We start from the raw sequence: 26,987 nt of genomic DNA, 5'->3' as shown, positions 1-26,987 counted from the left end.
GAAGGTTCGTGATTTGGCATGGATGAACATGGAGGTGCTACAGTCCCGGCTTCCGTGCGGCAGTGAGCCGGTCCCCAGGCAGTTCCAGTCCCAGTGAGTGCAGCCGCAATTTAGTGAGCCTGTCCACTGCAGAGTCCCCTACTCTGCCAAGGCTGTCCAATCAAGATTGACGAGTGTCTTTCTGGGCAGTGAATTCCTGCTTACGTGCACGTAGGTCCCTCCTGCTTACCTAAGGCAGCTTACGCGGATTCGCCAAAAAATGGAAACCGCGGGATGCCCATACGGATATCACGATACGAGGGACCCGGGGAGGTAAGATAGCCGGATAACGGAGGATCCGTTTACATAAGCGGGACCTCTATAGACCCGATTATGTCATCTGCACAGCCACTCTTGGCCCCCCTTGGCTGTCACTTTTCTGCAGATTGCACTGCATCTTTGATTCCGACTCCGTCTCTCGATTACAACTCCCACCCCTCCCCTCCTCGTCTCTCTCTTCTTCCCTTCTCCCCTTGCAAGTCTCGAGTGAGGAGGATATCCCTGCTGCCTCCTTTCTGATGACGAGACTCCCCACTCATCCCCCCTGCTCTCCACCGACGGCCACCTGTTCCCAATTTCAATGTGACCCAACAAACCCCTGTGTGCGTTTGTGCTCCATCTTCCAAAACGAAGCTCTTCGGGACTTCTCGCACGGGTTTCAGGTCGGCCCGGGCCCCGGATCGGCGCCCAAGAACCGGGAGAATCTGCCGTGGCTGACCCCCGGCGATTCATCCAGCCGTCCCCGGATTCAGAGATATCACGGATATGGCAAGTGTGGATAGCAAGAGACGATTTGTGACTTTGGTCCCATAGTCGGATATGATTAGACGTTGACATCTTGGAGGTGCTGATAGCTTGCTCCGGGCTAGCAATACCCGGAGTTCATGCTCTACTTGCATCTTTAGTCAGTAGTCAAATATCTAGGCTAGCCTTCTTCTTTGTGCTAGACCTGTGGACTGACCTTCCGCTTACACCTTCTGCTGTTCTGACCTATGCAGTCTTTTTTCCATCTTGTTACGGAGGGCATTAGCACCACTGTGAGCGCTAGGAATCAGTCATGATTCTTCCTCGTAAGTCTGCACCTGGAACTACTAACATATGCGATTAGCTAGGCTTCGTGAGCACTTCCCATTCTCTCCTCGCACCGCTCCCACGCCGCCTACTCGACGCCATCGCCTGACGAATCCAAACCTTACCCCGAAGCTTCCCAGCCAGATTACACGAAACGTCCCGATGCCGACATAAGCGCAGGTCTCTCATGGTCTTGCGTGACGACCTTCCCGATACCTACGTCGCTCGATTTCGAAGCAATCACCAACTCTTACCAATACACCCCAGAACTCTACAATCCGCATACAAATTCCCTCGAATGTGTGTCCATTAATCCATAACCTACTGCTAGCATTTTGCGGCACCCTAGAACAGTCGCTTTGTTATCGAATGTCTAATGCTTGCGCGATTTCGTGTGCAATTGGGCCACCCAGATCGCTATAACCTTTCGTCCGACCCGGAGTTTGCATCTCGCTTTCTGGAAACCATCAGTCATGGCTGTTTCCTTCAATAGGCCTCCATTAGACTTTGGCCACTACTGCATGGCGTTTGTGTGACTTTCTAGAAGCGTATTTGCTGGCGACACAAACGATCCCTTCTAGGAATTGGGAACTGATGATCGTGACACCAAAACACTCAATACTGTACGCAAACGAACATAAGATCGCGAGGTCTCCATGCCATCTATCAGTCATAGTCTTTCGTCCGATTTTGGGTTGACAACGTAGGCTCGATTGGACTGACTTTGTGTGGCTGATCTCGTGCGACACCATCAGTTCGAAGCTGCCGCCATGCCATTCTCAGCGACTGGTCGTTTGTTCTGTCGTAAGAGAAATGGCAGTCGACTTTTGCCATCTACGCTTACTCTTTGCCTCTTTCTTGCTGGCTTTGACTTGTACGAATGCTGCTTGTTTGCTCAAATCTATCCATGTGTTGCCTGGCATTCGTCGTCGCGCCTTTATCCCAAGAAATGCTTTTGGTCCACGGCCTCTGGAAGACTCCGTCTCCTCGCAGTAACCGATTTCGGAGCAGTCCGATGCAAATTTTGGCTAAGGGGAAAACAAAGAAATGCCATGTTCTGATGTCTTCAGCAGCTAGTCTGTCAGCTCGAGCCCCGAATTGCCCAGTCCATATGCTCTAAAAGACCGTTTTCGAGTCGTTTAGTCTACTGAAACCCAAAAAAAAATCGTGTCAATCGCATGCTGGTGCGCCTGCTAGGCGCTCTTATCTAGTGCGTTGTCCTGGCGGCGCTATCGTCATCGGCATTCTTGGGGTCCGTTGTCCATCACACAGAGTCTTCACCACATTGGTAATCAGAGCCCGATTCAAATTCACATGCAAGCTAGGCTAGCTTGAATAGCGAGTCACTGCTGATATGTCTTGGGTAATAATTGCGCGAAGAGAAGTAGCACTGAAAACACACTACTTTGCACCATCTTGTGGTCTCCGTTGAAGCTTTCTAGCGAATGTCGCTAAATAATATGGCCCTCCACCCTTGGTCAACTAGAGCGCGCTCTATCTCTCTCGCATTGACGGCCTCGTTTCGTATTAGCTCTGATGGCAGCATGAAGACATTGCAACGGCCGGGCTAAGGTCTGCCATGGTCAGTCTGCATCGTGAATCAAAGCGATGAAGTCTACGTTGGGCCAAGTTAAAGATAACAGCATGGCCGTCTAGGTCATTTCAGCCTAAGTAGTACCTACAATCCCAGCCTGTCCCGAAATCGCAACTCCGATTGCTCATTGCTGCCGAGGTCTATTTCGTGCGCAGTGATGACCACCGCACCATTCGTTTTCGCTCAACCTTAGCAAGTAAGCAAACACAGCCCTTCCTTCATGATATCATAGTTCAACAATCGCGAAGCAATACCAATGATCAAACGCCGTTCGTGCCCAGAAAGATTTACAAACTGCTGTCGGAGCCCGCTCATACCCTAACACCCTTTACGATCGCCATCTGAACCGTATCATTGCTCATCAAACACGCCAGCTCCAGCGTAATGGCATGGTGAAAGTACGCCGCCATCGTGCCCGGGTGACAGCCCGCCTCGTTCCTCGCGGACTCGGCCACGAGTTCCGGCAGCGTGTGCCCCAGCCCAAGACGCCCGATAATCAGTTGATTCGCTTGGATAACCAGCGGCACGTCGGGATACCAATCTGTCCCAGAAACCCCGAGGGGTTTCCTCAATCGTCAGCGAAATCGTTGCCCAATTTGGGTAGAGAATTGGACCACTTTGCCGAGCGACTTCGCCCGCGTGCTTCTGTCTCGGCCGGCCCGGCTTGCATGTATCGACGAACCTCGGTCAAAGATGAAATGTCTCCTGCCAAAGCCGTTAGCATATGCTTCCTGCAGCTGTTCTCTTTTTTCTCGCAAGTCCAAGCCTCGGACGAGAGAAAATCGGGGGAGTGCGTCTTTGCTCACGCTTCCTGCGTCCCCGACGACGCTGAACCCGTCGACGCGCTCGAGCGGCTTGAACCGCTGCAGCTGCTCTGTGCCCTGCCTCGCATGTTTGATGATTCCATGTCAATTCACGTTTTCTGCACACGCGCGACGATCATTGCAGAAATACTGCTCTTCTTCACAAACACCCGCCCAACAAAAGTCTGGGGAAAAACGCCTCATTCATATATCTATCTCTCCTATAATTTTTTTATTCTGCTCACTGCGATAGATGTGGCGTCGTGCAAAACAATCGACTGTGAGCGCGTTTGAGCAGGTAATCGCCCAATCAGGAAAAGAGCCCTTTTTTTGCTCTCTCTATTCAACTCAACGTTCTCCAACGTTAGTTGCCGTTATTTGCTCAACTCAAATAGTATTGATTGGCCACAATTTCCAGTCAAGCTTGTTGGAGACTTCGCTGGTGTAGTACAACGTATAGGCTTTTCCGGTAGGAATTGCCACCGCTTGAGAATATCCAAAATCGGCTCGTTGGGGTAGGCTCGGTGCCCGCGGGTTCGAAGGGATCGGCTTCTGAAATCATTCAACTTACGAGGAAGCTCTGTAAAGCCGACAAACAGAACTTTACAGACCTCCGCCGTTCGCTACGCATGAATTCGATAGGAAGTTTCGCACGTGACTTGATACAAATCTATAGAAACTAGAAACACTGTCAGCCATCCGATCTGGTCTACGCTGCGAACTTGCGGGGAGAAAAAGAGAGGGAAGGCCTGCGAGCCTGCGAGGTCAAAGCATAGAACTGTCCAGGCTTCTCCCAGGTTATCGTGAAAAGGCGCTGATTCGTTGGTATAGTCCACAAATAGACTGCCATTGGCTCATTGTTGGCTTTGTTTCCCGTATTCGCAATGTGTCAAAGTTGACGTAAATGTTTGTGAGACACTTTTGTAAGACGTCGGGTGGCTACTGCGGCTGTCAAAATCGTCTTAAGACTTTGAAGTCCTGTCCGCGGAAACGCTGCTTTTTTTCGATTCGGCCGACGCTAAGGTAACCTGCGAGTCTCAGCATTGGAAAATCTAGAAATCCACAAGTCGTAGAAGAAATAACCTGAACAATTGTCACTACTTCCTTACGCCATCGCCATCGATTTTGCAGCATTTCAAAGCGGTGTACAAGACGCAATTCGCAGCCGAATTGACTTGTCTGCCTCTCCAGAAATCAAAATACGCCATAGAAATAATCTGTTGCTCTTGGAACATCCTTGAATTCAGCACTGAGCTGGGACTTCAAATCTTTGCAACACATATCGTTCCAATAATGGATTGGCGACAAGTGTAAGAAATCAACCAGTTGTCGCTCGACACTTACACAAATTGCCTCAATTGCTAAAGTCAAAGAACCTTTCGACAAATCCTAGACAAAAATGTCAAGGGATTTCGAAGATTGTATAAAGAGAGCAGAATCCGCAGATTCACTGAGAGTCTTAGTTATTTGCTCGTTCAGTCGTGTCGTCGGTCAACGTGTAGAATTGCTAATTAGACACAGATCTCAGTCAGCGAAAACTCTTCCACTTCTCTCAATTTCTACTCAACCAACGCGTCCAATTTGTGTAGGAAAAGCCGATTGTACTTACTGGTTCAACCTGGTCCTCTTCTTCAGGAAATTGGACAGTCCCCCATGGTTCCTGCAAATTTCTAGGCAAATCTCCTAAGCCTGAGCTTCCTGTTGAGATCGTTTAACGCACGATTTGTTGGTTAGTAGACACATGGAGTTGATAGCAAAAGGCTTTGGACTTCCAACGCTCTTTCTTGGCTCGTCGGAGTTGACACTACCAACTACTTCGCCCAACAGCAAGATCTAAGTTAGGCAACTCCGACAACTCGAACAGTCGTACTACGACCACCTGCAGGTTGCATAGTTGTGGCTAACGACTTGCAACAAGGCTTTCGCCATATTCACGCGCCAATCCTGATTCCGAGCTTCGGCCAATAGGGACCTAGCCGCGAGTTGTCCCGACGAAGGCATAGCCGGCGGGAACCGCTTGGACGCCATTGGGCCTCCGATTGCGTGTCCCCGGAGTCGTCCGTCAAAGGGGAATCGATGAGACATTGATTGCCTGCCAGTGTGGCGTACCGACCGGGAGTTCATTCCCGGCGGGAACAGATCGTGATTGTTGCGTGACACTGCAGTAATGCTTCTCAGCCCCGGAACCTGGCTGCCTTTGTTGCTGGTCTGACATCTCTCGGCCAGGTTTATGTTTCTTTTTCTGGCCAAATAGGAGATATGGCCGAGCCATCATCACCTTTTATTCGCTCCTGCAGAAGTTTGTTGGGTAGCAGTCCCAATCGATGGCTGGGGGCAAGCGAGTCGATCCAGAGAGCCAAAGTTCACAACTTTCTTGGGCCCGGAAGTCTCTGGCCAAGGCCCCGGATGAAGGGGAGTATCAAGTGATGGGGAGAGGGGATTGTTCAGTCGACGGGATTCGATCGATCGTTGCAAAAAGTTTTCTTGGGCTGACTGACGCTGAAATCTGGGATCTTTGGTGATGCTGGGGGTGGACCGGAGCTGGGTAAAATTGGTTCACGCTGTGAGTAATTAGCTCAACAGACGAACATGGTCATGTCTATAGGCTTCCTAGCACCACAGGGCCTCGTCACACAAAGGCAACGTCTAGCCTACCCTGCTGAATAGTATTTCAAAGAATCGGACACAGGATGGGACACCATCTTGCTTCGCGGACAAGGATGACAACTGGCTTAACTACTCGACTGATGATAAGAATCGTTCATCAGGCCTGGTGCGTGCTGGCGAACTCGTAAGCAGGGGGTGTTCTGACAGGATGAAGAACCTTTCTCTCCTGCTGTTAGTGCCCGACGGCGTCTCCGCCGAGCTTCGTAGGCGGGATCCTCAGCACCACTATCGCTAGACTTGTACTACATAGCCCACTCTTGGAGTTGACTCGAACGTGTTCAACGGCTCTCATTCTCGGCAATTTTTTTAGAAATAGTCATAAGAACCATCCGAGGACTCCAAAGCGAAACGGTCTAAATGGGCCGTTTTTCCAATGTCCGTTCGTCAAAGCGTGATGTGAAAAGAAGGGGGGAGAGAAGCCTGAAGGGGGGTGGGTGTGGTCAGCCCCGTCTTCTGGAAGTGAGGGAAGCATGTCAAAACAGTCGATTAAACAGTTCAGAGTTGACGAGGACCATGGGACGCCAAGGAAACGGGCAAAGACTGTCTGACTACTACACGGTCAACCCAAGTTCGGGGACGCACCAGTGCGGTTCGAGCTGCCCAAGAGGTGTCAGCTCAAAAAAGGCTACTTGCTCAGCTCTCTGTGCCCTGCAGTAGTGTGAGACGACGCTGTCCGTCACGAGACCTTTCTATCACTGTGAGATTTTCGGTCTCAGCTACGTAGTGTCTGTGTTCGTCCATGTTCTTGGTAGCTGATCGCTAACAGTTGCCTCCGTCAGGTCTGCGAGGGCCTCTGCGCATCGACAATATGGAAATGTGTGGGATTTCCCCCTAACTGCGATATGCCGATGTGTCAAGCGCGGGATGGATCAGTGGTGAGCATTGGCATCGGCGCCAGTAAGAACCAGCGGTTGAGGGACACGGTCTCAGAAGAGCGGGAAGACTCCCGGATGAGGCCCGAGATGCATGATCACTCCTTAGCTCGCAAGCCACATGGACTCTGATCCTCATCTTGCTAGTATAGATGTGCGGGGGATTTTCGAGATCCTCGGTCTTGGTCTTCTAGTGCTCATGAATGTTATTTTCGGGCTTTGGTGGCTCATTAGCACCCCCTGATGCGCCCCCCCCCCCCTGAGCTGTGAGATGACGGTGGTTGGCGCGAGATAATACACATGTTCACGCGCGCCAGTGATGATGGGGAGCATTCATTAGCGTCCACAACTAGTAGCTGTCAATATGCTTCTAGTTCTGGTTATGAGGAATCCTGAAAACCCGTCAAAACTGTAAAGGCGACGGTCTACGCATAGGTAGTCGACACGAGAGAAACGAAAGACACGAGGCGCCACAAGGCCAACTGAGCCTACTACCGAGCCCACAACAGCCTGCGGGATCTGATGGGCATTGCAGCCGCACACCCGCATACCTATCTCGCTATCGCAGACACATCCGCTAAAAGCTAAAGTTTTCGGGTACGAGGTTCTGAGTCCTAACGAGGTCCCAACAGGAGCCCGAAGGCTGGCTGAAGAAGGGGAACATAGAAGAGATTGGGCCACCGGGGCGGACAAGACCTTTCGTCCGAGAGACGAGGTCCAGTGGACTCTCTATTACGTCAAGATTTTGTTACACGGTCCAGTGCTGAAGCGCTGAAGTTTATCACACTCCCGTCGGGTAGCGGGACGCGATGACAAAAGAATAAGGCCATCGCCCACTTCACGAGCAGGCGGGCAAAAAGGGTTCGTTCATAAGCCTCGGAACACTCAGGGCTTCCAGACCCTGACTTCCCTGTTTGACGCGGCGGCGGTCCCATGGTTCACAGACCGCCTTGGGGGTGAGCTTCAAAGCTTCGGGACAAACTCCAAGAAGGGAGAACGGGCCAGTCCGCCGTTCCCTTTGGCGTACTTTTGGCAAAGTATAAAAATTTCTAGTCGTCGTAGCGGTCGAAGAAGAGACTTTGGCGGAAGTTAAGAAGGGTAAAAGTACCCAAGATGAAAATGCTGGTCGGGGAACGGCGGCCCGAGCTAATGTAGTTCGAAAGCATTGCGATTCAAGGGGCACGTTTTAGCCGCTTTAGCGCAGGGCGTTGGCACAAACCTGGAACCCGCTAGCTGATACGAACTCGGCGAGCCAGTGAGTGTGAGCTAGAGACAGATGGCTAGAAGGACGGACAGAGGGGACAGGACACATGGTTAGATTTATGGAGGACTGGAATGTAGCGAGGATCAACACAAGCGGTGCTCATCTACCGGTGTCATATGGGCTAAATGTCACCACTAAACGCGCTCGGAATGGACCCATCCTTTCCGAGCCTACCTATTTGCCTACCTACCTATGTGCCTCCCTCCCTCCCTTCTCTCGAACAGCGACTCACTCGATTCAGTTTGATTCAGTCGACTCAGTCGCGGAGAAGAGAAGGGAGAAAAGAATGTTGTCAGAGTCTCGGATGCTGCGGCGGCTGACTGGTCAATCTGACTTCGGATGTTTTAACCAAATAGGATTAGGAACAAGGAAAGGCTTGCGATCAATAACCTGAAGCATCTGTTCGCCTGCCCGTCCACGTCTGTATCTCTACCCCGAAGACTAATCCTAAAATCGTAAAAAAAACATGATCGGTAGTTGCGATTAATCTTTTCTTTTTCTTCCACTGGAACATGAGAATTAGGTCTTGTTCACACACCCCCTCTTCGCCGCAGCCTCCGCCGCAGCTTCGTCCGTGTGTAGTGGTGTGGCTGAACTCGACCCCGTTTCCCGCTTCGCCCTAATCTTCGTAGTAATAATTCTCCTCTACGGATACAGAGTATGGAGTCCACTCCATCGCATTTGTCTTCCTCCTATCGAGCCGCGTTCCTATACCGACAGCATGACTCTCCACAGAGACATTCTTTGTCCAAACCGCGCCAGTAGCTCCCAGAATAGTCCACCGTGACCTCGTGACCCGCCTCAATGCCCTTGCTCACCAGGATGATGCGCTGCGTGCTCATCCACACAAACTGCTGGAATTGCGCGTTGGACTTGCAGCTGTGGTTGACGAACCTCGTGAAGTTGCCCTGCCGTCCCTGCCAGATCTGATAGGCCCGGACACCCGTCGAGCTGTCCATAACGTCCATATTTTGCAAGTCTTTTGTGATGAGGCCGACAAACTCTCCTATCGCCGCGCCGCGCTCGAACGGACAAAGAGCCATCAGGCCGTTATTGCGTCCGTCCGAGGTCCGGAACACCTGCACCGGGCAGGGGCTCCGACGCCCGGACCCGAATAGCGTCGGGAAGCAATAGCACGAGTTGATCTTGGGGTCTTCGGACTGCTCCTGGCCGCACGAGTGACATGTGTGCATGCCCTGGACGCAAGCCACGGCGTTCATCGGCGGCACCCATCGCGGATCATCGGTGCCCCACGCGCTCATGTCCATGACGGAGTGTTCGAGCTGTTCGAAGCTGAAGTAAGGGTCATATTCGAGATATGTCGACCGGAGCGGAACTGGGTCCGAACCGTCCTGGCGGACAACCCAGTCATGCGGGTGACCGCAGAACCGACGCTGTGCGCCCTCGCCGACAATCATGAGTAGTTGGCGCCACGTGGGGTGAAGAGTGTCGGCGGCGACCTCAATTCGGGGCCGGAGGCACCGGAGTCGTTGCATGCTATCCGGATTAAATCCAACTCGGTACTTGCAGAAGCGGTAAAGTCCCATGCCGGCGAAGACGAGCGCGGCCCAACCTCCCGCGTCCTTTATTTCCTTGTAGCCGCGCCAGATGGCCATCTTATTCCGCAACTCCTTCTCAGACCATCCAAAATCGTTACACGCCTCAATGAGCGCCGCCTTGCGACGTTTGGTAGGGGACATGCCCGGGTTCGTGATGGCAAGCAGCTCGACATACGAGTCGAAGTGCTCGATCCACCGCGCTTGGACAATGACCTCAATCGAGCGGCACGCGCGGCTGGCTTGCGTAACTTTTCGGCAAAAGATGTTGCTGCGGTTGAAGGTTCCCTCCATGTCGATCTCAGTCAGCGTGCCGTCTGCCGAGGGCGCCTGGAGCAAGCCGAGCTCGAGCTGCTCGGGAACGTGAATCTTGCCAGCATTGTTGATGGTTGCTGTTGCTGCCGTTGCCGTGAGCTGCCACTGTTCAAGCAGACTCTGGGGATCTAAGCTGATACCACCGTGGATCTGCTCCCAAACGCTGACGACGAATTTGTCAATGGACGACTGTTGCGGGATGAAGACGACGTCTGTCTGAATCTTTGCGCGTTTAGGAAAGTTGTTGGCAACCTGCATATGCCTCTGGCTGTCCGGCTGCTCTTCCTCCACTGGAGCGGCTCCCCTGACTGGTCGTAGAGCTCCCGTTCCTCTTCTTTGAATAAAAGCATTTGCATCGGTCTCGGGTGACATTTGTGGCGGTCCTTGGGATGGCGTCCGTTGTGTCCGGACAAAAGCCCGGCTGGCGCTTGCCGCGACATCGTCCATCATCAATTGCGGGCTGATGGTGGGCGGTGTCGGGTGTTCGATGGTGTTTTCTCTTCCCGCATGGCTCGTATTCGGGCTGTTATTTGCGCTCTGTGAAATGATGCCAGACAAGTCTACCATTTTCTGTATAGTTGGTGATGGTGGTTAGCAGAAAACCCTCTCGTACCTAACCTGCAACCCAACCACCCATGCCACAACACGGAGGAGCAAGTGAAATAGACCCAGCAGTAAATCAGTTGATGCTGAGTCATCCGCTCTTTATCTGTCTTGATTGGGTATCTCCGGGATTGTCTGCGCTGTAGAACTGGAGTCCACGGGCAGCACGAAAGCTGAACACTTGCACACATTCCGGCGCCAACGCGCGGTCCAGCCCGCGATGATAAACATGGAGATGCAACTTACCGAAACCACGGGAGAGCGGGGTGTTTGCCCCTGCGTTCCCGGCTCGCCGTCCTGAATGAAAGCTTCAAATCGAAGCACCGGGTTCGCCAAGTTTCCAGACGAATAATCCCGCAGAGTTTCCGCAAGCTGGTCTAGAATCACCCGGCTAAGACCTTCTCGCAGGGTGTCCATCTGCTGCTCCGGGGACGTCATGATCCAGTTGCGTTGGCGGTAATGATCGGTCGGCGGGAGAAACACCTTGACGGCGAAGGGATCTTGTTCGCGCTGGAAATCAACTAGTCGACGCTTCAACACCATGTCCGGGTGGGTTGATGGCGGTAAATCGAAAGAATCGACAACCGTTTGCCGAGGGTTAAAGGATCAAGAAAAATAAAAAGGAACCAAAAAAACGTGTCAAAAGAGACAGCCTAAAGAAGGACGGTTCGAAGCTTGTCTCTATCGTTGTCAAACGGTTGATTACTGGGTATCATAGCTGGCCTGCGGGCGGGTAACGGCACCAGGCATCAACTTTCAACCGAAGAGTGTGGGAGGCCAGCACAGTTTTAACGGCGGAGAAGAGAACGAGGACGCAGTGAGACTGATCACTGCGAGATATTCAGGGTCCACCTTCCTGCTCGTCTTTGCTCTGGAGGTGGGGTCAGTTGTGCCAAAGCAAGGTAAGCCGAGCCTGTCTTAGTCTGTTCTTCTCCTCCTGGGTGTGTATACATGTATCTATGGCTGAGGAGGAGAAAGAGGTGTGGGTGTTGTACCGTGGCCCGGTGGGTGTGTTGCGAGTGAGCATCAGTCGAGAGAGACGAGGAGCACGTAGCCAGAGTCTAGCCCATCAAACGCCAGCCTAACCTGGTCAAGCAAGGATCGTCGATGGGCAGACAGAACCGAATTACTGCGTGGGCAGAAATTCCGAGGCGGAAGGGGGGGTGGAACTGGGCAGAACGATCCGCCTCGGCATCATACACTTTCGTCGCTTGTTGTATTTGTTAGCGGCGCCGTCACAGCCACAGTTGCAAACGGCTCGACAAAAAGGTTTTCTCCTCACGTGTTTTTGGCTGCTGCTACTGCCGCTGCACTGCTACGGAAGCATGCCCGAGGAAACGGGCTGGCTCGGCCTAGTCTCCCTTTCGTCGAGCTGGAGCAACCTTTCGCAACTTGACACTTTTACAACTCAACACTACTGCAAGTCAGAGTCGTGACAGTGACGCTTGAACCCGAGTTAACCCCTTGTATGACCCGATATACCTGACATGACTGACTTGACTGACTGGTGTACTCCGTACTAGCGGCCCCCGACACGCACTTTCATACCTACTAGCTACTCACACTCAGAGGACGCACACAGGGACATGCCACACACACACTCCAGCACATACATAACACGAACAGGGGCTCAACCTTTGGAACACAAAAAAGAAAAAGCGTCATACAAATAGAGTTTACGTGGCGTCGGCTAGCCGACGTCATCCCCGTCCCAGTAAGGTTGCCTGGAAACAGTCAGTCTGAGCCCAGCCACAATTCTCGCTGTTAGGGCTGCTATTCAACCGTCCGTCTCTACTCGTGGAATGTCGACCGGGGACCGGCTTCTTGGCCTCAGCTTCTCTTTTTTTTTCCTTTTTCACCAGCGCCAGCAACCCCCGAGAGAAGCCTGCCGGTGGGCTTCCCAAATTGCCGTCAAATGCGCCCTTCGGGGGCAGCCTCAAACCTTATTGTTATCAGACACTAGATGCCAAATTCCCCCGAACATTTCATCCTTTTCCCTTATGCCCTTTTTCGGGCAGCTGTGGTTTCACATGTCTCTTTTAGGTCGCCATGAATCTCAAGCTCGGTCGAACAGGAACACCCTTGATTATCGCCAGCCTGCACCCCCTTCCACTTCCTTACGGGTCCCTATGTGCTATCTTTCACGTCCATTCCTGTCGTATAATCACCCGCTGGTATGCTGGCTTGCCGCTTGGGACTTGCAGCGTATAAGTGAGAAGTGATGGTCAGCGTCCTTGTCTGGCCTATCACTGTTCCCTCCCAATCGGACCGCTCCGTGATGTGTCTTTATTAAGGTTCAGCCATTGCACGGCGACCTGGTAAGCGGAGGTATTGCCAGACAAGAACTAGCCAAAATTGCCCACTTGCCGGGTAATCATTCGAGAGGCTTGCACGGGTAGCTATTTTCTCCTTGGGTTGCACAAAGCTAAGTGAACCAGAAGCTTTCAGGGATAGCGAAAGCGAATTACCGTGAGATCGAACATCCGGCGAACTTTCTTTGCGCTTCTTGTTGATTTGACAGCTCCTGCGCTTATTATGGCTCACGGCGCTTGCCCTCCCTCTCCCTGTTTCCCTTGAGAGGGCACAGTTGCGAGCCGACTCTGTGCAGGGCAGAAGAAACGGATCACCCACAGGTCAATGTTTTCTCGTCGCTGTTTCTTTTGGTCAGAGTTTTTCCCTACACACCCTCCCCCCCGTCACCCCCTTGTGGGTTGCGAGATCTCGTGTGCTTGGACGAGCTTGCCATCGGGTGTCCCGAATGCAGTCTGTCTGTTACGCTTTTCAAAAGTTTAGTTGTCGGCAATTCATCCTTAGTAGCCAGGCGCACAGGGCTGACCAACGGTGTGGCAGAAGCTACCATTCTGCTGGTTCAGTTTGACAGTTCATGCATTGTCAAAGATTCGACAACATCGAGCATATTTGCATTTAGCCTATTGCGGCAAACAATGCTCCCAGTGCCGGGTCTTTTTCTGCTATGGTGGTTCGGCTTCTCCCGAGAACCAATCGATTTGGGCCGGTGAGTCTTCTATTTCGCTGCTAGCTCAGCTTATTTGTTGCTAAAGACGAGTGCCTAGTCCCCCTCCTACACCACCATCTCCAGAAGTGTAATGCTTCGTAAAGTCATAGCCCAGTGCTTGTGCGCCCTGCCAGGAGAACCTTTTTGTGAGCCAAACTGCGAAACCGAAAAGAAATAACGATCAAAACGTCAGAGTGGCCTGTCATCCAAACTCACCTTGCTCAGTTCCTTCAGCTTTTCTTGATCCGATTCAGCATCTTTGCAAAGCTTGAGGAACGGGTCGGAAGCCAGCACCTCGTCGGGGTGGACGCTGAACATGCGTCGCAAATTCTCGCTGGATATCGGGTCAATAATGTCTTGATACTTCTGTCGCCGCACTTGGTCGTAGACTTCCAGAATGCTCCGGCTCGCCTTATTGCGATGTATCCCGGACAAACACTCGTAGAGGCCTTCGACGTCGACGATGCCGCCGGTGAGGCCGAGACCCCCACTACCATGACGATCGTCAGCACAACCTGCGCGCTACGGGCCACGGAAATTACCGAGCGAAAAGAGCAAAGATGCCTACAAGGGGTTGCAGAGGTGCGCTGCATCTGCAGCGAGCAAAATCCGGCCGGCAATCATTCTCTTGGCTAGCCGTTGATGGACCTTGTATGGGCTGATACTGACGAGCTTGTACTCGTCCGGTTTAGGGTGTCCAGGTAGTATACTTCTAAACCTCTCCGGCTGCCTGCCGAGAATCTCTTCGGGGGTCGAGCCCGTAGCTTCACCATACGTTACACGCCATAGGCCATCTTTGGTGATTTTGGCCGCCATGAACCAGTCCTTTGAGTCTAGAATGAAGTTGGAGTCTGAGTACCCAAAGCGACTAAAGTCGTAGTACACCTGTGAGATCATCAGTTCGTCGACCTGACACTCGAGCACCCGGGCTTCTCGATAGAGAGGACCACATCGACAACGGGCCGAAAGAAGGTATAACCTACGTTCGTGGCCACAATCTGCTCATCCCATGTCTTGCCAGGAAATTCGTTCCCAAACAACGATCGCCGGACAATACTGTTAGCCCCGTCGCACCCAATAACAAAGTCACCAAAAAGCTGTGACTTGTCCCCTGTGTCCCCGTTCTCCACGTCGACCCAGGCACGGGAATCGTCCTGACCGATTGCTGTCACCCGATGATGAAACAGGTACGTGACGGATGGTAGATGCTTCGAGTGATCGTAGATCAACCGCGCCAGGTCGCACAAGGGCAGTGCAACCATGCGATCTGGATCATCACCGTCAATCTCGTTGCTGATGCCCGCAATGCGCGTCCCGTCTGGCTTGCGCCATGCAACTCCATCGGGAAGAAACCCGTATTTCCGCAGGTCGCTCCCCAGGCCGGCGCGATTCAGGACCTTCATCGCCGGTGGAGCGTAATGGGTGGCTCTGGGCTTATCGTCGAGCTCCAATGTCTGCTCGACGATCGTAACGGGAATGGCGTCCCGACCCAGAAGCAGCCCTAGCAGCTGCCCAGCAGGGCCGGCCCCGACAATAATAACCTAAAGGGTATGCTCAGTCAAAGTTTGATAGCGGACAGGCCAGCGTGTTTACATTTTTCAGCCCTGGGGACATGGCTAGCTAGTCAGAGAGGGGAGGTGTGCCTGTCAAAGAAGGTTCGGTCACCCAATTGCTATGGGGATATTGCGAAAAGACGTGGCTCGGGAGGGTTCACGCGAAGATAATTATCTGGTAAATTTGATGTACGGTGTATCCGTACGTGTAATAATGTGTGGCTCAGGTCAAATGTAAGATACAGTAAGGGCGTGTGCATCTGCAAATCCACGGAGTACACTCAGGGTCTGTTTTGAAGTAAAAGAACCTTTGCAGTTATGAATGCGTTGGAAGTTACATTCGATGATGCGTTGCTCACTCACTCTACGTCTCATGTGAATACCGCATGATCCCCGTTCCCCCGCGCCCATCACCGGCGCGGGCACCGGAACTCCTCCACATCCAGGATGAACGCTCGCCGGACGTGGCCTCCACAAACACCCGTGGACCCCACCATCCATCACTCAGCGATGTAACAATGTTGTGTGTGTCCCCCACATGGGGTACTATCTAATTAGATTGCCTTAGTTTTCTCTTCATCAGGCACCTAGGTGGCCCACTGATTGTTGGCCTGACTATTTTCGGCATGGCTGTATTTCAAAAATCGAACGGTTTGCGGAGTCTCTTTGTCAAAAAGCAGCGAGTTAAACCCCGCAACCGTCGTCCCGTCGGAAAGAGGACCCATGTGAGGCAGGTGGTAGCATTTCGAGAGGCCGACACGAACAGGCATACGGACATGGTCCACGAACGCACGTATCGCAGGGCAGGCCACAAGCACATTTTAGTCTAGTTTGGCATCAGAGCGATCCAAGATGCTGTCAAGTCTGGTCGGGCGAGTCATATGTCTCCGATTCTGGGCAGTACCAATGGTAGCGGGAATCTGGAAAATCAATACTGGAAAGACTTGCCAAACTTTGGAGATATTGAAATTACCAGACTACTACTGAACTACTATTCGTACGTGTATGCGTACTATTGTGACGCGCTTCGTGGCTGCCATCAGTTTAGTAAGCTGATCCGGCCGGCCGCAAGGGCAAAGAACACCTTATCCAAGATCTCTGAAGGAACCGAATGCAGAAATTCCGCCTGTTCCGATCGTCTCCGGAGCTTGACGCCGACGCTATCAAGTTCTTGAAACATCCCGTAGGGTCCGAACGCTGCATAGCTACCCAACTGCCACGGCTCCTGGGCGTGAAGGAATTCGGCCACTGACTTGCGCATCTGCTTTCCAGTCTGTTGTGCACCAGGAGCAAATGAAAGATCAAATCCTCCAAAGAGAAAAAGCAAATCCACCGCGTGATGAGCTCCATTTGAGGGTTGCCAGGGGTTGCACTCATCAACGAGATATCGATAGGCGGGTTTGTTTGCTGCCCTAAATAGGCGAGCAATGTTCTCCGCTGGGAGAAGAAATTTGTAGTCATTCATGAAGTCCAACGCCCCTATCTTGGAAGCGGAGGCTCTGTCAGAATGAATGTTGTAGAGTTTTTTGAGCGTGTCCTGGTGTTCGCCGGCATAGCTGAATGCCTGAGCAATCTCTGAAGCTTCCATTTTCCATATGCCCTCTCGCCAGAGAACGGCCTATTTGTGAAGGTTAATTGGAAGGAGGGCAACCAGTTCAAGCCCATGGGTACAACACATACCTCGTCTCGAACATCACCTATCATCACGCTCTCCGCAGCCCCTATTGCTGTCTCCCACCCAACAAGAGTAGGATCCACTTGAAGGAACCATGAATGTATTCCAGCCAGTTCTATGGCCTTCACCAATTTTTCAACAGGGGCTGTGCTCAAGTCAAAGTCACCCAGTGTACCAAGATGATTCACGAGTGTTTGGCGTAAAACAGAAGCCTTTGTCCTTGGCTGAGGAGGAGAAAGGTACAGCGAGCCAGAAGAGAGTATGACTCTTCTTACTTCAAGGCCAGCCGCTATGTGGGCGTGGCAGTATACCGCTCCAGCACTTTCTCCAGCCAGTGAGACATCATTCTACGGAAGCCTGTCAGTGGTCTCCCGTCTTTGGCAGATGGGAATGTGACTTATTACCGGGTCACCTCCAAAATCCAGAATGTGATCAGTGACCCATTTAAGAGCCAATGATTGATCTCTTAGAGCGAGGTTACTTGAGCTACTTTCGCTTCCGAACGCGAAGATGTTGAGTCTGTACTGAACTGTCACGACGATGACGGGTTTACTCAAGTTCACGGAATCTTCCACTATTCTTCTCGTGTCTAAAGTTTGCAGCTGTCAGTGCCTAGTATGCTAGCGCTAGTACGATACATTTCACGAAGGATCTTTTGGGGGCGGATAAGGGGACATAGCGGAAAGCAGGGCGCAGTTCGTACCGCACACGCCAGAGGCCGCGCTTCCAAAAGTAACCGCCTGTGAGCCGCCTGAGATGTCCGTGTTAGTCAAAACATCAGCCCCTGACTTTGACAAGCATACCGTGTATCCAGACCAAAACAGGTAATCTTTGAGCCGTCAGCAGTTCTTGTGATTTGGGCACCGTAACGTCCAAGTTGAGGCATCGAAACTCATCTTCGGCCTCAACGGGTAGCCTGTGCTCAGGAGGTATACGCAATAGATGCCCTACATCAACTTTGACTTGTGGACACCGAGGGCTGTGAACACGAGAACTAGTCAGCCTTTCCTTCACCGACAAATGTTCAGACCGAACGTCAGAAAGAACGTACCCAAACTTAGTACAGTTGATGTCTTGCGGCAGTGCCACTATTGGCTCGGGTTGGGCAAATCGCGAAACAATCTTGCCATATGGGATGCCTCTAAACTGTGCGATCGTCCCTAAATCAACGCCACATAGAGTTGAACCCAGAGATTTGCTTTCGAGAGTATAGGCCATCGTTATTCCAATGGCATAGGAAAGAACAAACAGAGTTACGCTAATTCTGACAGGATTTCTAACTGTAATCCGAGCTCTAGGTCATCTCCGTGGGACAGGATACACCGGACGAAAGACCAAGTGTCAAGTGGAGGACACTGGATGAGTAATGATGGTTTCCCCGCGGTCAGGAGCTCTATCTTCGCAAGTCGACCCCGCATCAGGTGACTATTTCCGCGGCAAAAACACACACATACACACACATAAACACACACACCCCTTCAGATTCGCCGTTGAAGTGCAGTTAAACTATCACTCAATTACCAAGAGATCTCGTGATTCTTCGCGTGAAGGTACCGATCAGGAATCCCGAAGGCCGTTGAAAGCACACAGACATATTGAAAGTGTGCCACACGTGAAATTCTTGAAGCAACGAGTGTTTGGCGTTTTGATCACAGATTCAGGGAGTAGAGACCGTTAGGAAGATACCCAGTAAACGTGCCGACAATACGGGAGATTCTTCTGAGAATTGATAAATACCACCCGATGCCTTTGACAAGCATCCCCTCGCCTGAAGCTCCCCAGTTGGTCCGTGGACCATCTATTGATGGAACAGGAATGCCTCCCAACCCTTCAGTAGTGTGTCCAGCCCAATCTTTTCACCCAACTCGAGCAGCAAATCATATCGTGCCGTGCTAGCCCCGGCCTCCTTGTAAGCTCTCGTCCCATCTTGGTACACCACCCGCCCGCCGGCATCTTGAAACCGCTTCCATGGAGCTTGACCATGAACAAAGTCAACTATGTCGGTGACAAATGATTCGGCGGACTTTCGCTGCTCCTCTCCAAGATGTTCCTTATAGTTTTGGAAGAGGAATGCCACGTCGAGGACATGGGTGCTGTAGCCCCTAAATGGCCCTTCCCACGGATTGGGCTCGGCAAACTCCAACAAATAGGAGTCGCCGTGAAAGCTGTTGGCAAATGACTCTGCCGTTGCCCGAAATCCAATATCAGAGGCGAATTGCAGAACTCGGATGAAAGCCTCATCGTCGTTTGTGGTGTCATTAATGTCGTATGCCTGCAGAATCTGCGCAGCAATGCCCGCATGGTGTGACATAGCTGTGTTGATGATTTGCGTGAACGAGGCTGCGATGTTCTCCTTTCGCTGGAAAAGACCCATAAACCCAAATATGCTCGCCTGTGTGGTTGGTTTAGTTACATTAAGCCGAGAATGTGACCGAAATATTGATGGTACTCACATCCAAGGGGGCGTACCCGACCATGATAGCTTTACAAGATGTTGTCTTGGGAATTAGCTTCCCAGCTGACGCCGTCTCGAACGTCGGCACGAACGGGACTGTTTCTTCATCGAGAACCGGCAGGAAAGGAAGGCTTCTGCCAATCTTCGAGGAGAGCTCTTCGGGGGACGCCCTTGACAAGATCTTGATACGTTCACTCGAACTCACATCTTCAGCTCCCAAAGCTTTTACAACGCCTTTGTACGCCTGCTCAGCCACACCAAGCTCCAGGGGTGCGAGGGACGGCGGCGAGCCTCCCAAGATAATGAGTTGAGAGGCAAGAGCTTTCTCAGAGTATAATAGACGGGCCGCCGAGACTAGAAAAAAGTAAGAGATGCGGTCTCGGTTTCGAGACCGAAAGGCCGAAGGACCGACGGATGAGACTTACTGCCACCAGCGCTTTCACCTACAACGGTCACACTCTGAGGATTTCCCCCGAATCCCGACGCGTATTTTCCCACCCACTCCAAAGCCACCCTCTGATCATGATGACCTTGATTGCTCTTGAATCCTTCTTTGCGAAGCTCCTCAGATGTCAGAAATCCAGGAATTCCGAGGCGGTAACTATCAGATGTTAGTTACGAAAGCTAGAACGGTGTATTTGGGGAAGATATGTTATACTTGATGTTGATGGCGATGATGGGCTTCCCAAGCTTGTTTGAATGTTGGACTATGCGCTTGGTATCATACTGAGGCCACCAGTTGGATCCCGTGCCGAACCCTCCGCCGTGAATGAAAACCAGAACTGGCAATTGCTTTAGGTCACCAATCTCAAGGGGCGCTGTGAGATTCAGATTGAGACACTCGGTCCCCGAGAGACCGGGGAATTCGGGTATTGGGAGCGACTTCTGAATGATCATGTGTTCATTCTTCACTCCGTCTGGGTCGGATACGGCTTGCGGACTGATAAACACGATTAACTAAGTAATTTGGTGTTACAACAAAACATGAGGATAACACACCCGTGGCGTGTAGCGTTGAGTCCACTGCCATCGTACTGGACAAGCTTCGCATTGTCGAACCAGTGCCGTAGAGTAGCATACTTGAGGCCGAGGAACTGGATTACTCCGTCGGATGCTTTGCCCTTGACTTTCCCAATGATTGGGTGATCGAAATCTTGGGCATTTGAGACCATCTTGATTATACAGTGCTTTTGGAAGTTCAGAATAGCTCGTCAAAAAGTTGATACAGATGGAGAAAATACTCGGTTGGCCGATGACTTCAATGTGGCTAAGGTAATGTACGCGCAGGAGTCAATTTGGTCGGAGATTTCAATAAAGACTTCAGAAACAGATATCCTCAACCCGGCAGCGTGAATGCGATCCTGGTTTATCGACTTAACTTCAAGCTGGTGAGCGATATTGATTCCACATCCTGGAGGCGAGCGACCGGATCACCCGGAGCGAATCCCGCGATGTATTCTGTCTTGCTGTTGAAGCTCCTGATAGCTACCCCACGTTACCCCGCATGGGATTTCGAGCAGTTTGAGAGCTCCCCCACATGCAGCTGCTGTGAGGATCGCGTCAGCAACGCGTCAAGCCATTCATCGCGCCCTGAGCATCGGCTGCTTTTGCTACACGGAACGTCATGCTGGACTATTTTCCAATAAACCAGGCTTGTCAGTTCACGTTGAGCGTCATCGAAGCCTCGGAGTCGCTCGAAATGGTATCTTGAAGACTGTGGCATAGCGCTCACCTCATGCCGCTGATATTGACTCTAGCGCTAGTCTCATCAGTCAGTCTTGTCCAGTAATGCTCTACCTGCGCTTTGATACACTTTACAAGATTTAGTGGTAGTAATGAAACCGTTTCTTATCTGATGATGACGTTGGACTAGTTGCGAGGTTGGTTGGCTCGGACGGGAGTGTGCTCGTAGCAGGGAAGCTCTGCGGAGATATCATGCCCGCACAAGGATTTTCATTGGTTTCTTGATGACTGATCACACACCTGCGGGACGGTATAGGTTTGATATACCTCCCCACGTATAGGACAATGCAGATCGCGCCTTCTATGCACTAGTTCTGTGGTTGACATGCAGGCCCAGCAGCCTCCATCTCTCGCTCGTATGCCCGTGCCAATCGCTCTAGAACATCGCCCATCCTGACTGTGATACCCCATACCCATACCTAGCGACACATCGTCAGTTATCAAGTGCTAAAGAAGACAATCACTGGAATCAGTAACTTACGTCTTGAAGGAATAGACTGCAAGTTTTAGCTAAGCCTGCAGCGAGGGATGTGCTCTCATCTGTGTCATAGTCCGATTCCTCGAGTACGTCCTTGATCTTCATGAGCAGGCCTAGTTCAGCTGCACTGGGCTCGATGCCCCTTCTCCTGTCTAATTCGATCGCGTGAGCCCATTTCGTGGTGAATAGTACTATTCAATGTTAGTTGAGCATAGTTCAAAGTCTTTCACCTGCGGAGTAGTACTTACCATTGTCCCAAGCTGCAACCGCATGCTCTACGCTCCATCGGAAAGCAGCTGTCTTACGTATGAGCATGTGGCCCATCTTCACTGGTAGCTGGATACCCTCCAGCGTCTTCTCGATGACCTTCACGCAGTCGATGTTCCTCTCTAGCTTCGTGTTCGCGAACGTAGTGACGTTGCTGTTCATGGTGCTTGGGTCTTCAGCGAGCAGACAGAGACGATCGAAACTCTTAGTGTTATCAAAGAGCCGGATGTAGGCGGCTCTAAGGATCGCATGTGAGCTGAAACATAGGGACGTGATGTCGTTGTCGTCCATATCCTCAAGCTGACCTTCTCGAGTTTGCTTCAGTAGCCCGTGACACCTGTCTAGAGAGATTAAGGCATTTGAGAGAAGAGAGCTCCCTAGAGAGGAAGTCCCAGTTATTGAACGAAAGGAGAAAATCGCTGAGGTTTCCGAAAGTTGGGAGAGTTGCCAGGTGTGTATGAGGATAGCATGTACCAGGATGAGCGCAGAGAATGGTGAGATGTTGTATGATTCGAAACTGCAATCATCGGTGTTCTCGGCTAAAACATCTTTCAGAATGTCCTTGGTGGTTCTTGAGTTCTTCTTTCTGTAAGCGGCTCGCAGTTCTCGCCACTCATTGGCTGATAACGCATTCCAGAGGTTCTCGTCATGGAAGTGCTCAATTTCTAGATCTTGACTGGCATTGAAGGCAGGACTGAGGCCGTAGATGATGGTGTTGACCGTGTTTGTCACATAAATGGCACCAAGGAGTCTCTTCCATGATTCGCGTTGCACCCAGTCTGCCCATGTTGAACTCAGGAGGTCCGCGTTATCTTCTTGCAGCTGACGCCGCATCTTTGCGTACAACTATCAATATGTAAGTATTGACTCTGGTCTCTCTATTACATATTATAGCAACACTGAAAAATGGGCTGGAACCTACTAAAGTGTAATGGCTACACTCCCCTATAGACTGGGCCGCCAAGTCTTTGTCGCCACTGAATGTTGCGAAGAACGTTAAGAGAAACTTCGTTTGCATAACCCAGAGTGGACAATCCCTCGTGAGGATCTACAGGGGACACAATCATTAGCTCTGAAGTTCGCCTTGAATATAAGATCAGAGAAGGAGTAACTCACTGGCTCAATCAGCCTCAGCGCAAGATCCCAAAGACGCCGGGCTCGACGGCGATCTAAGCGATAGAGAGCCCCGATACTGCACATAGCCAGTATCAGGGGGCTAGGAATGTCACCATGCGAAATAGTCTGCAGGTGAACCAGGGGCAAGTGGCAATGAAAGCACTCCACGTAACTGGAGAGAAAGCTCTGACAAGCCTTCAACGGAGGGATGTCCTTGGATATGTCAGGTCCAGTAAGTCTCTTATTCACGTCTCTGCAAATTGAGTCATGCATGGGCTTGTCCATGGTAAGACTTGGCTTCGTACATCGCTTATTCTCAAGCAGACGTGGAAGCTTGCGCCCGGTAACGGCTTGGGATGTAGACTTCAAGGTTTCTGGCCAAGTCTCTCCATCTGCGTGATGAAGACTCCTCTCAAAGGAGCATGACTTCTCTGGAGGGCTGGCAGTCGAGTCATTCGAAGCCTCAAGGCCAGTGCCTGTGTTCGATAATCCCATCCAATCTGGAGCGTCGAGGAAACCAAAGTCATGTGCGAAGTCAAACGGCTCCTCAGATATAGGCAATACCGACTGTGAAATTGGATCTGCAAGAAAAGAGTCCAAGGAGCCGAGAGCTGAGCCATTTTCTGGCAGCGAAGGGTGCCCGTTTGGTACATGACCCCTATTTGCGGTTCCTTCAGTGAGTTGGGTCCGCAGGTGATCAAAGACTGCCCCTTGTGTCATGGGTAGATCTTGAGGTCGACTATTGCCAAAAATCGATTCGGTATGAGTCTCGAAAAACATGTCCAAGGCGTCTGGAGAATCTGAGATGGAGATATTGTGCGTTTGTGGAGGAGTGGGAGCCGCTTGCCCGCGCTGCCGAAATTGATGAATCTCTCTCGAGAGTTTCTTAGGTTGCGTTGAGACCACAATGCTATTGGAAACTAGAGTCGAAGAGCAAGAGTCTCTCCTTGGGCCATCTCCCAGCGAGGGCTGGCTCAGAGGGGTGCGATAGGCACGCTGCCGTTTAGGGTCATGCTCCCTTTCACTCGAACTTGCCTCCGACGACGCATCGTCATCATCATCATTAGACGGATCATCGACGACTTTGCTGTTGTGTTCCGCATGCAGTGTCTTTTCATGCCGCGTGACGAGGTCTCTGCCTTCCGATTAATCTCTGACCATCGCTCAGACAGTGCCAGGCTATCATGAGGGAGCCTCACTTTCTTGAATATGTCTTCAAACAGTACTGGCAGGCATAAGGCTTCTCGTTTGTATGACTTCGCTCGTGGCGAATACAATGCTCACTGCGTTTGAAGACCTTAGGGCAGTGGGCACACTTATAAGGGCGAGCGGTCCTGCGAGCACGCTTTTCCCCTGCCTTTGCCGTCTCTGTCGACGCGACTACTTGTCCGGGCCCATGGACGGGTAAGGATGTGGTGGAGGACATGAGGTACAAATATTCTGGGTTTGGTGACGGGTGAGATAACTAAAGTAAGATGTTTGTCGATAAGGTGTATGACGGGTATCTCGAGAATAAAGTAAGACGAGCAGTAAGTTCTATGGCGTTGTTGGGGAGAACATGGGGAAACACGACTCAGTTTGTTGGAGTATCGTCCTCAGGAACCAACCAGACCGCATCGTCATCAAGGATCGACAAAATAGCGCCAAGACGGACATGGGGAACGCCCGCGGGCCGCCGCAGCGTGCGCAGTTAGCTGATCAGTAAGTTATTATCAACTCTTCGCTACCACGGCGGTTGCGGGGAAAAGTGTGGGGTTCATCGCATTTGTGTCCACCGGCATTGAGAACATTGGATCTGAGGTGGCCTTGTACAAATATGCTGGTTGCTATTGGTCTTAATGCCCCGTTTGACCCATGCAGACGTGTGGCTCTTGTATGTTACAGCTCGGACGAAACGCAACCAATGACTCGAAAGACGGAACACGAGCGGATCGCCCTCCGTTACTCCCCGTCGCGCTCTTCGAATACCTAACTATGCTACAACCATTCCCTTCGTGTCGACTTTGACGCTTCCCAAGTAGAATCCTTCTCTTTCTGCTTGGAACCATTCGGATTTGAGAACTTCAGCTCGTCTGTTGTTGCGTGGCGCGAATCGGACCTTGAAGGGTTTGGGAAGAGTATTGATACCCGGTTCATAAGCTTCATCGGACAGATCTATCGGCAATTCCTTGCCATTCGGGTCTAACGCCGGCTCAATCTTGAAAGCCCACAAGATCTTAGCCAGTGTGATGAACAGGCTGTTCTCGGCTAGATGCATGCCAGGGCAGATGCGTCTCCCTCCACCAAAGTCAAAATGGTCACGAGCTTTAGCGTCTCCCTGAGCGGCGTAAAAGCCAGCCTTTTCAGGATACGCCAAGTAACGTGATGGGTTGAAATCTTCAGGGTCGGTCCATTTATCGGAGCTGAAATGTAACACGTATTGAGGAATCGCAACGACGGTGTCCTTGGGGATGTAATAATCCTTATAGATGACGTCCGAGGTCGTGTAATGTGGGCTTCCTATCGTGGTTACTGGCCTGATGCGGAGGACCTCTTTCCCAATTGCTCTGATATAGGGCAGGCTGGCTTCGTCTGCAAAAGTTGGCGATCTCTCGTCGCCAATCACCCTCGTTAGCTCTTCATTGGCGGTGTCTTGTACTCTGGGGTTCGCCGCCAGGTAAAGAATGCAGCTATTCAACGCTGAGGAAGTTGTCTCAGATCCGGCCTCAATCATGGCTTTACTTGAGTTAGTGCTCCGCATACAATTAATAGTAGAGCTGGATATGATACTTACAGCCTGCAACAAAACCGGCCTGAACATCGGTAATGCCGAGTTTCTCAAAGTCTGACTCCATGAACTGCTTCACGAAGCACTCAGGTGCTTTCTTCTCGGCCACCGAAGTCTTCAAGCCATCCCAGTAATGCATCCAGATTTTTCTCTGCCTTTCGTAAGCCCGAATAGCAGCCGGACGCCACCACTGGAGAAACGATGGAAGATTGGCAAGAGGAGGAAACATGTCAGCGATGTAAGCGCCAGGCTCTGCAACCTCGGTGAAGTCTTTTAGAAGGTCGTAGATCTGACGCACATCTTCGCAGTCCTGTGTTTTTAGACTAGGAGTTAGCTTTCCTCCTCTTCGAAGAGTTGACACAAAAACAACTACGTACCCACTTAGGAACACGAAGTCCGTACGTACTGGTGAGTACAACAGATGTGGTATACCGGCGGACATGCATGTAGAAACTTTCTTGATCTGTGTTGTCGGTCGCAATGTCGTAGAGAAGTTGTTTGGCCTCAAACTCTTGTGATGGCTTGTACGTGTCTGAAGCTTTTGGCGTAAGGAGCTTGTGCACAATCGTTCGCAATTGTCGCCATTTGGACCCGTAAGTCAAAAGTAAGAGCCTGTTGCTCCCGGACAGAAGGTCAGAGAGTACCGGCATTGGTGACCTTCCAGAGGTCTTTGCCGATTGTTTGTCAAATATCTCGCGGACGGCATCTGGGCTATTGACGAAAACCCAGTTTTCCCAGCCGAGGCGGACTTTGACAATCTCGCCATAATCTTGAGCCCATCGCTGGACTTGTCGATGTGGTGCTGAACCTAGCTGTGGCGCGTTGCCTAGTAAAGGCCACCCCTTTGGTCCTGGAATGGTCTTATACCCCTTTGGAGTGGCAGTTGTTCTGCTCTTGATGTAAAAGTGAGCTACAACTATGGAAATAGAAAGAAAACTTAATAACTTGAGTAACGACATTGCGTATAATTACGTTGTGACAGCAATTAAAGTCTGCCCTGCCTGATCGAACTCAATATGAAATTGTGCAGACAACATTCTAATAGCCACCTTTCATAACAAGTGGTGTTTCTTCATCCGGAACACACTATGCACACCTAATCGTTGTGCCCGCATTGGAGCACGAGCCCACTT

At 51.4% G+C, this 26,987-nt stretch overlaps 7 protein-coding genes across 7 annotated transcripts; 1 reads left to right on the top strand and 6 right to left on the bottom strand.

The window, feature by feature from the left end:
* Window positions 1-3,015: 3,015 nt before the first annotated feature.
* Window positions 3,016-3,596, bottom strand: CPAR01_09557 (uncharacterized protein; the record flags this gene model as incomplete). Its single annotated transcript, XM_060493822.1, has 3 exons — window positions 3,016-3,245; window positions 3,387-3,435; window positions 3,519-3,596. 3 exons carry the CDS (start codon window positions 3,594-3,596, stop codon window positions 3,016-3,018), a joined length of 357 nt encoding a protein of 118 aa, XP_060347952.1.
* Window positions 3,597-9,002: 5,406 nt separating this feature from the next.
* CPAR01_09556 (SET domain-containing protein) lies at window positions 9,003-11,327 on the bottom strand (the record flags this gene model as incomplete). The annotated part of the gene is made up of 2 exons (XM_060493821.1): window positions 9,003-10,751; window positions 11,031-11,327. The coding sequence occupies 2 exons, from the start codon at window positions 11,325-11,327 to the stop codon at window positions 9,003-9,005; spliced, it is 2,046 nt and encodes a 681-aa protein (XP_060347951.1).
* A 1,487-nt stretch (window positions 11,328-12,814) lies between these two features.
* On the top strand, window positions 12,815-13,006 carry CPAR01_09555 (uncharacterized protein; the record flags this gene model as incomplete). The annotated part of the gene is made up of 1 exon (XM_060493820.1): window positions 12,815-13,006. The coding sequence occupies one exon, from the start codon at window positions 12,815-12,817 to the stop codon at window positions 13,004-13,006; it is 192 nt and encodes a 63-aa protein (XP_060347950.1).
* An 834-nt stretch (window positions 13,007-13,840) lies between these two features.
* CPAR01_09554 (FAD binding domain-containing protein) lies at window positions 13,841-15,414 on the bottom strand (the record flags this gene model as incomplete). Its single annotated transcript, XM_060493819.1, has 5 exons — window positions 13,841-13,894; window positions 14,017-14,290; window positions 14,369-14,685; window positions 14,784-15,341; window positions 15,394-15,414. 5 exons carry the CDS (start codon window positions 15,412-15,414, stop codon window positions 13,841-13,843), a joined length of 1,224 nt encoding a protein of 407 aa, XP_060347949.1.
* Window positions 15,415-16,392: 978 nt separating this feature from the next.
* On the bottom strand, window positions 16,393-20,655 carry CPAR01_09553 (carboxylesterase; the record flags this gene model as incomplete). Its single annotated transcript, XM_060493818.1, has 10 exons — window positions 16,393-16,971; window positions 17,034-17,375; window positions 17,433-17,617; window positions 17,732-17,779; window positions 17,832-18,292; window positions 18,840-19,420; window positions 19,482-19,837; window positions 19,909-20,084; window positions 20,142-20,423; window positions 20,483-20,655. The coding sequence occupies 10 exons, from the start codon at window positions 20,653-20,655 to the stop codon at window positions 16,393-16,395; spliced, it is 3,183 nt and encodes a 1,060-aa protein (XP_060347948.1).
* An 879-nt stretch (window positions 20,656-21,534) lies between these two features.
* CPAR01_09552 (uncharacterized protein) lies at window positions 21,535-24,513 on the bottom strand (the record flags this gene model as incomplete). The annotated part of the gene is made up of 5 exons (XM_060493817.1): window positions 21,535-21,645; window positions 21,708-21,895; window positions 21,953-22,817; window positions 23,088-24,174; window positions 24,314-24,513. The coding sequence occupies 5 exons, from the start codon at window positions 24,511-24,513 to the stop codon at window positions 21,535-21,537; spliced, it is 2,451 nt and encodes an 816-aa protein (XP_060347947.1).
* A 546-nt stretch (window positions 24,514-25,059) lies between these two features.
* Window positions 25,060-26,813, bottom strand: CPAR01_09551 (uncharacterized protein; the record flags this gene model as incomplete). The annotated part of the gene is made up of 3 exons (XM_060493816.1): window positions 25,060-25,802; window positions 25,861-26,164; window positions 26,232-26,813. 3 exons carry the CDS (start codon window positions 26,811-26,813, stop codon window positions 25,060-25,062), a joined length of 1,629 nt encoding a protein of 542 aa, XP_060347946.1.
* Between the last annotated feature and the right edge of the window lie 174 nt (window positions 26,814-26,987).

This window comes from Colletotrichum paranaense (assembly GCF_030867605.1).
Source record: "Colletotrichum paranaense strain IMI 384185 chromosome Unknown Scaffold_7.1, whole genome shotgun sequence".
In the NCBI taxonomy this organism is placed as follows: domain Eukaryota; kingdom Fungi; phylum Ascomycota; class Sordariomycetes; order Glomerellales; family Glomerellaceae; genus Colletotrichum; species Colletotrichum paranaense.
Note: the sequence above shows the minus strand (reverse complement) of the source record. Positions and strands in the feature narration are given on the sequence as shown.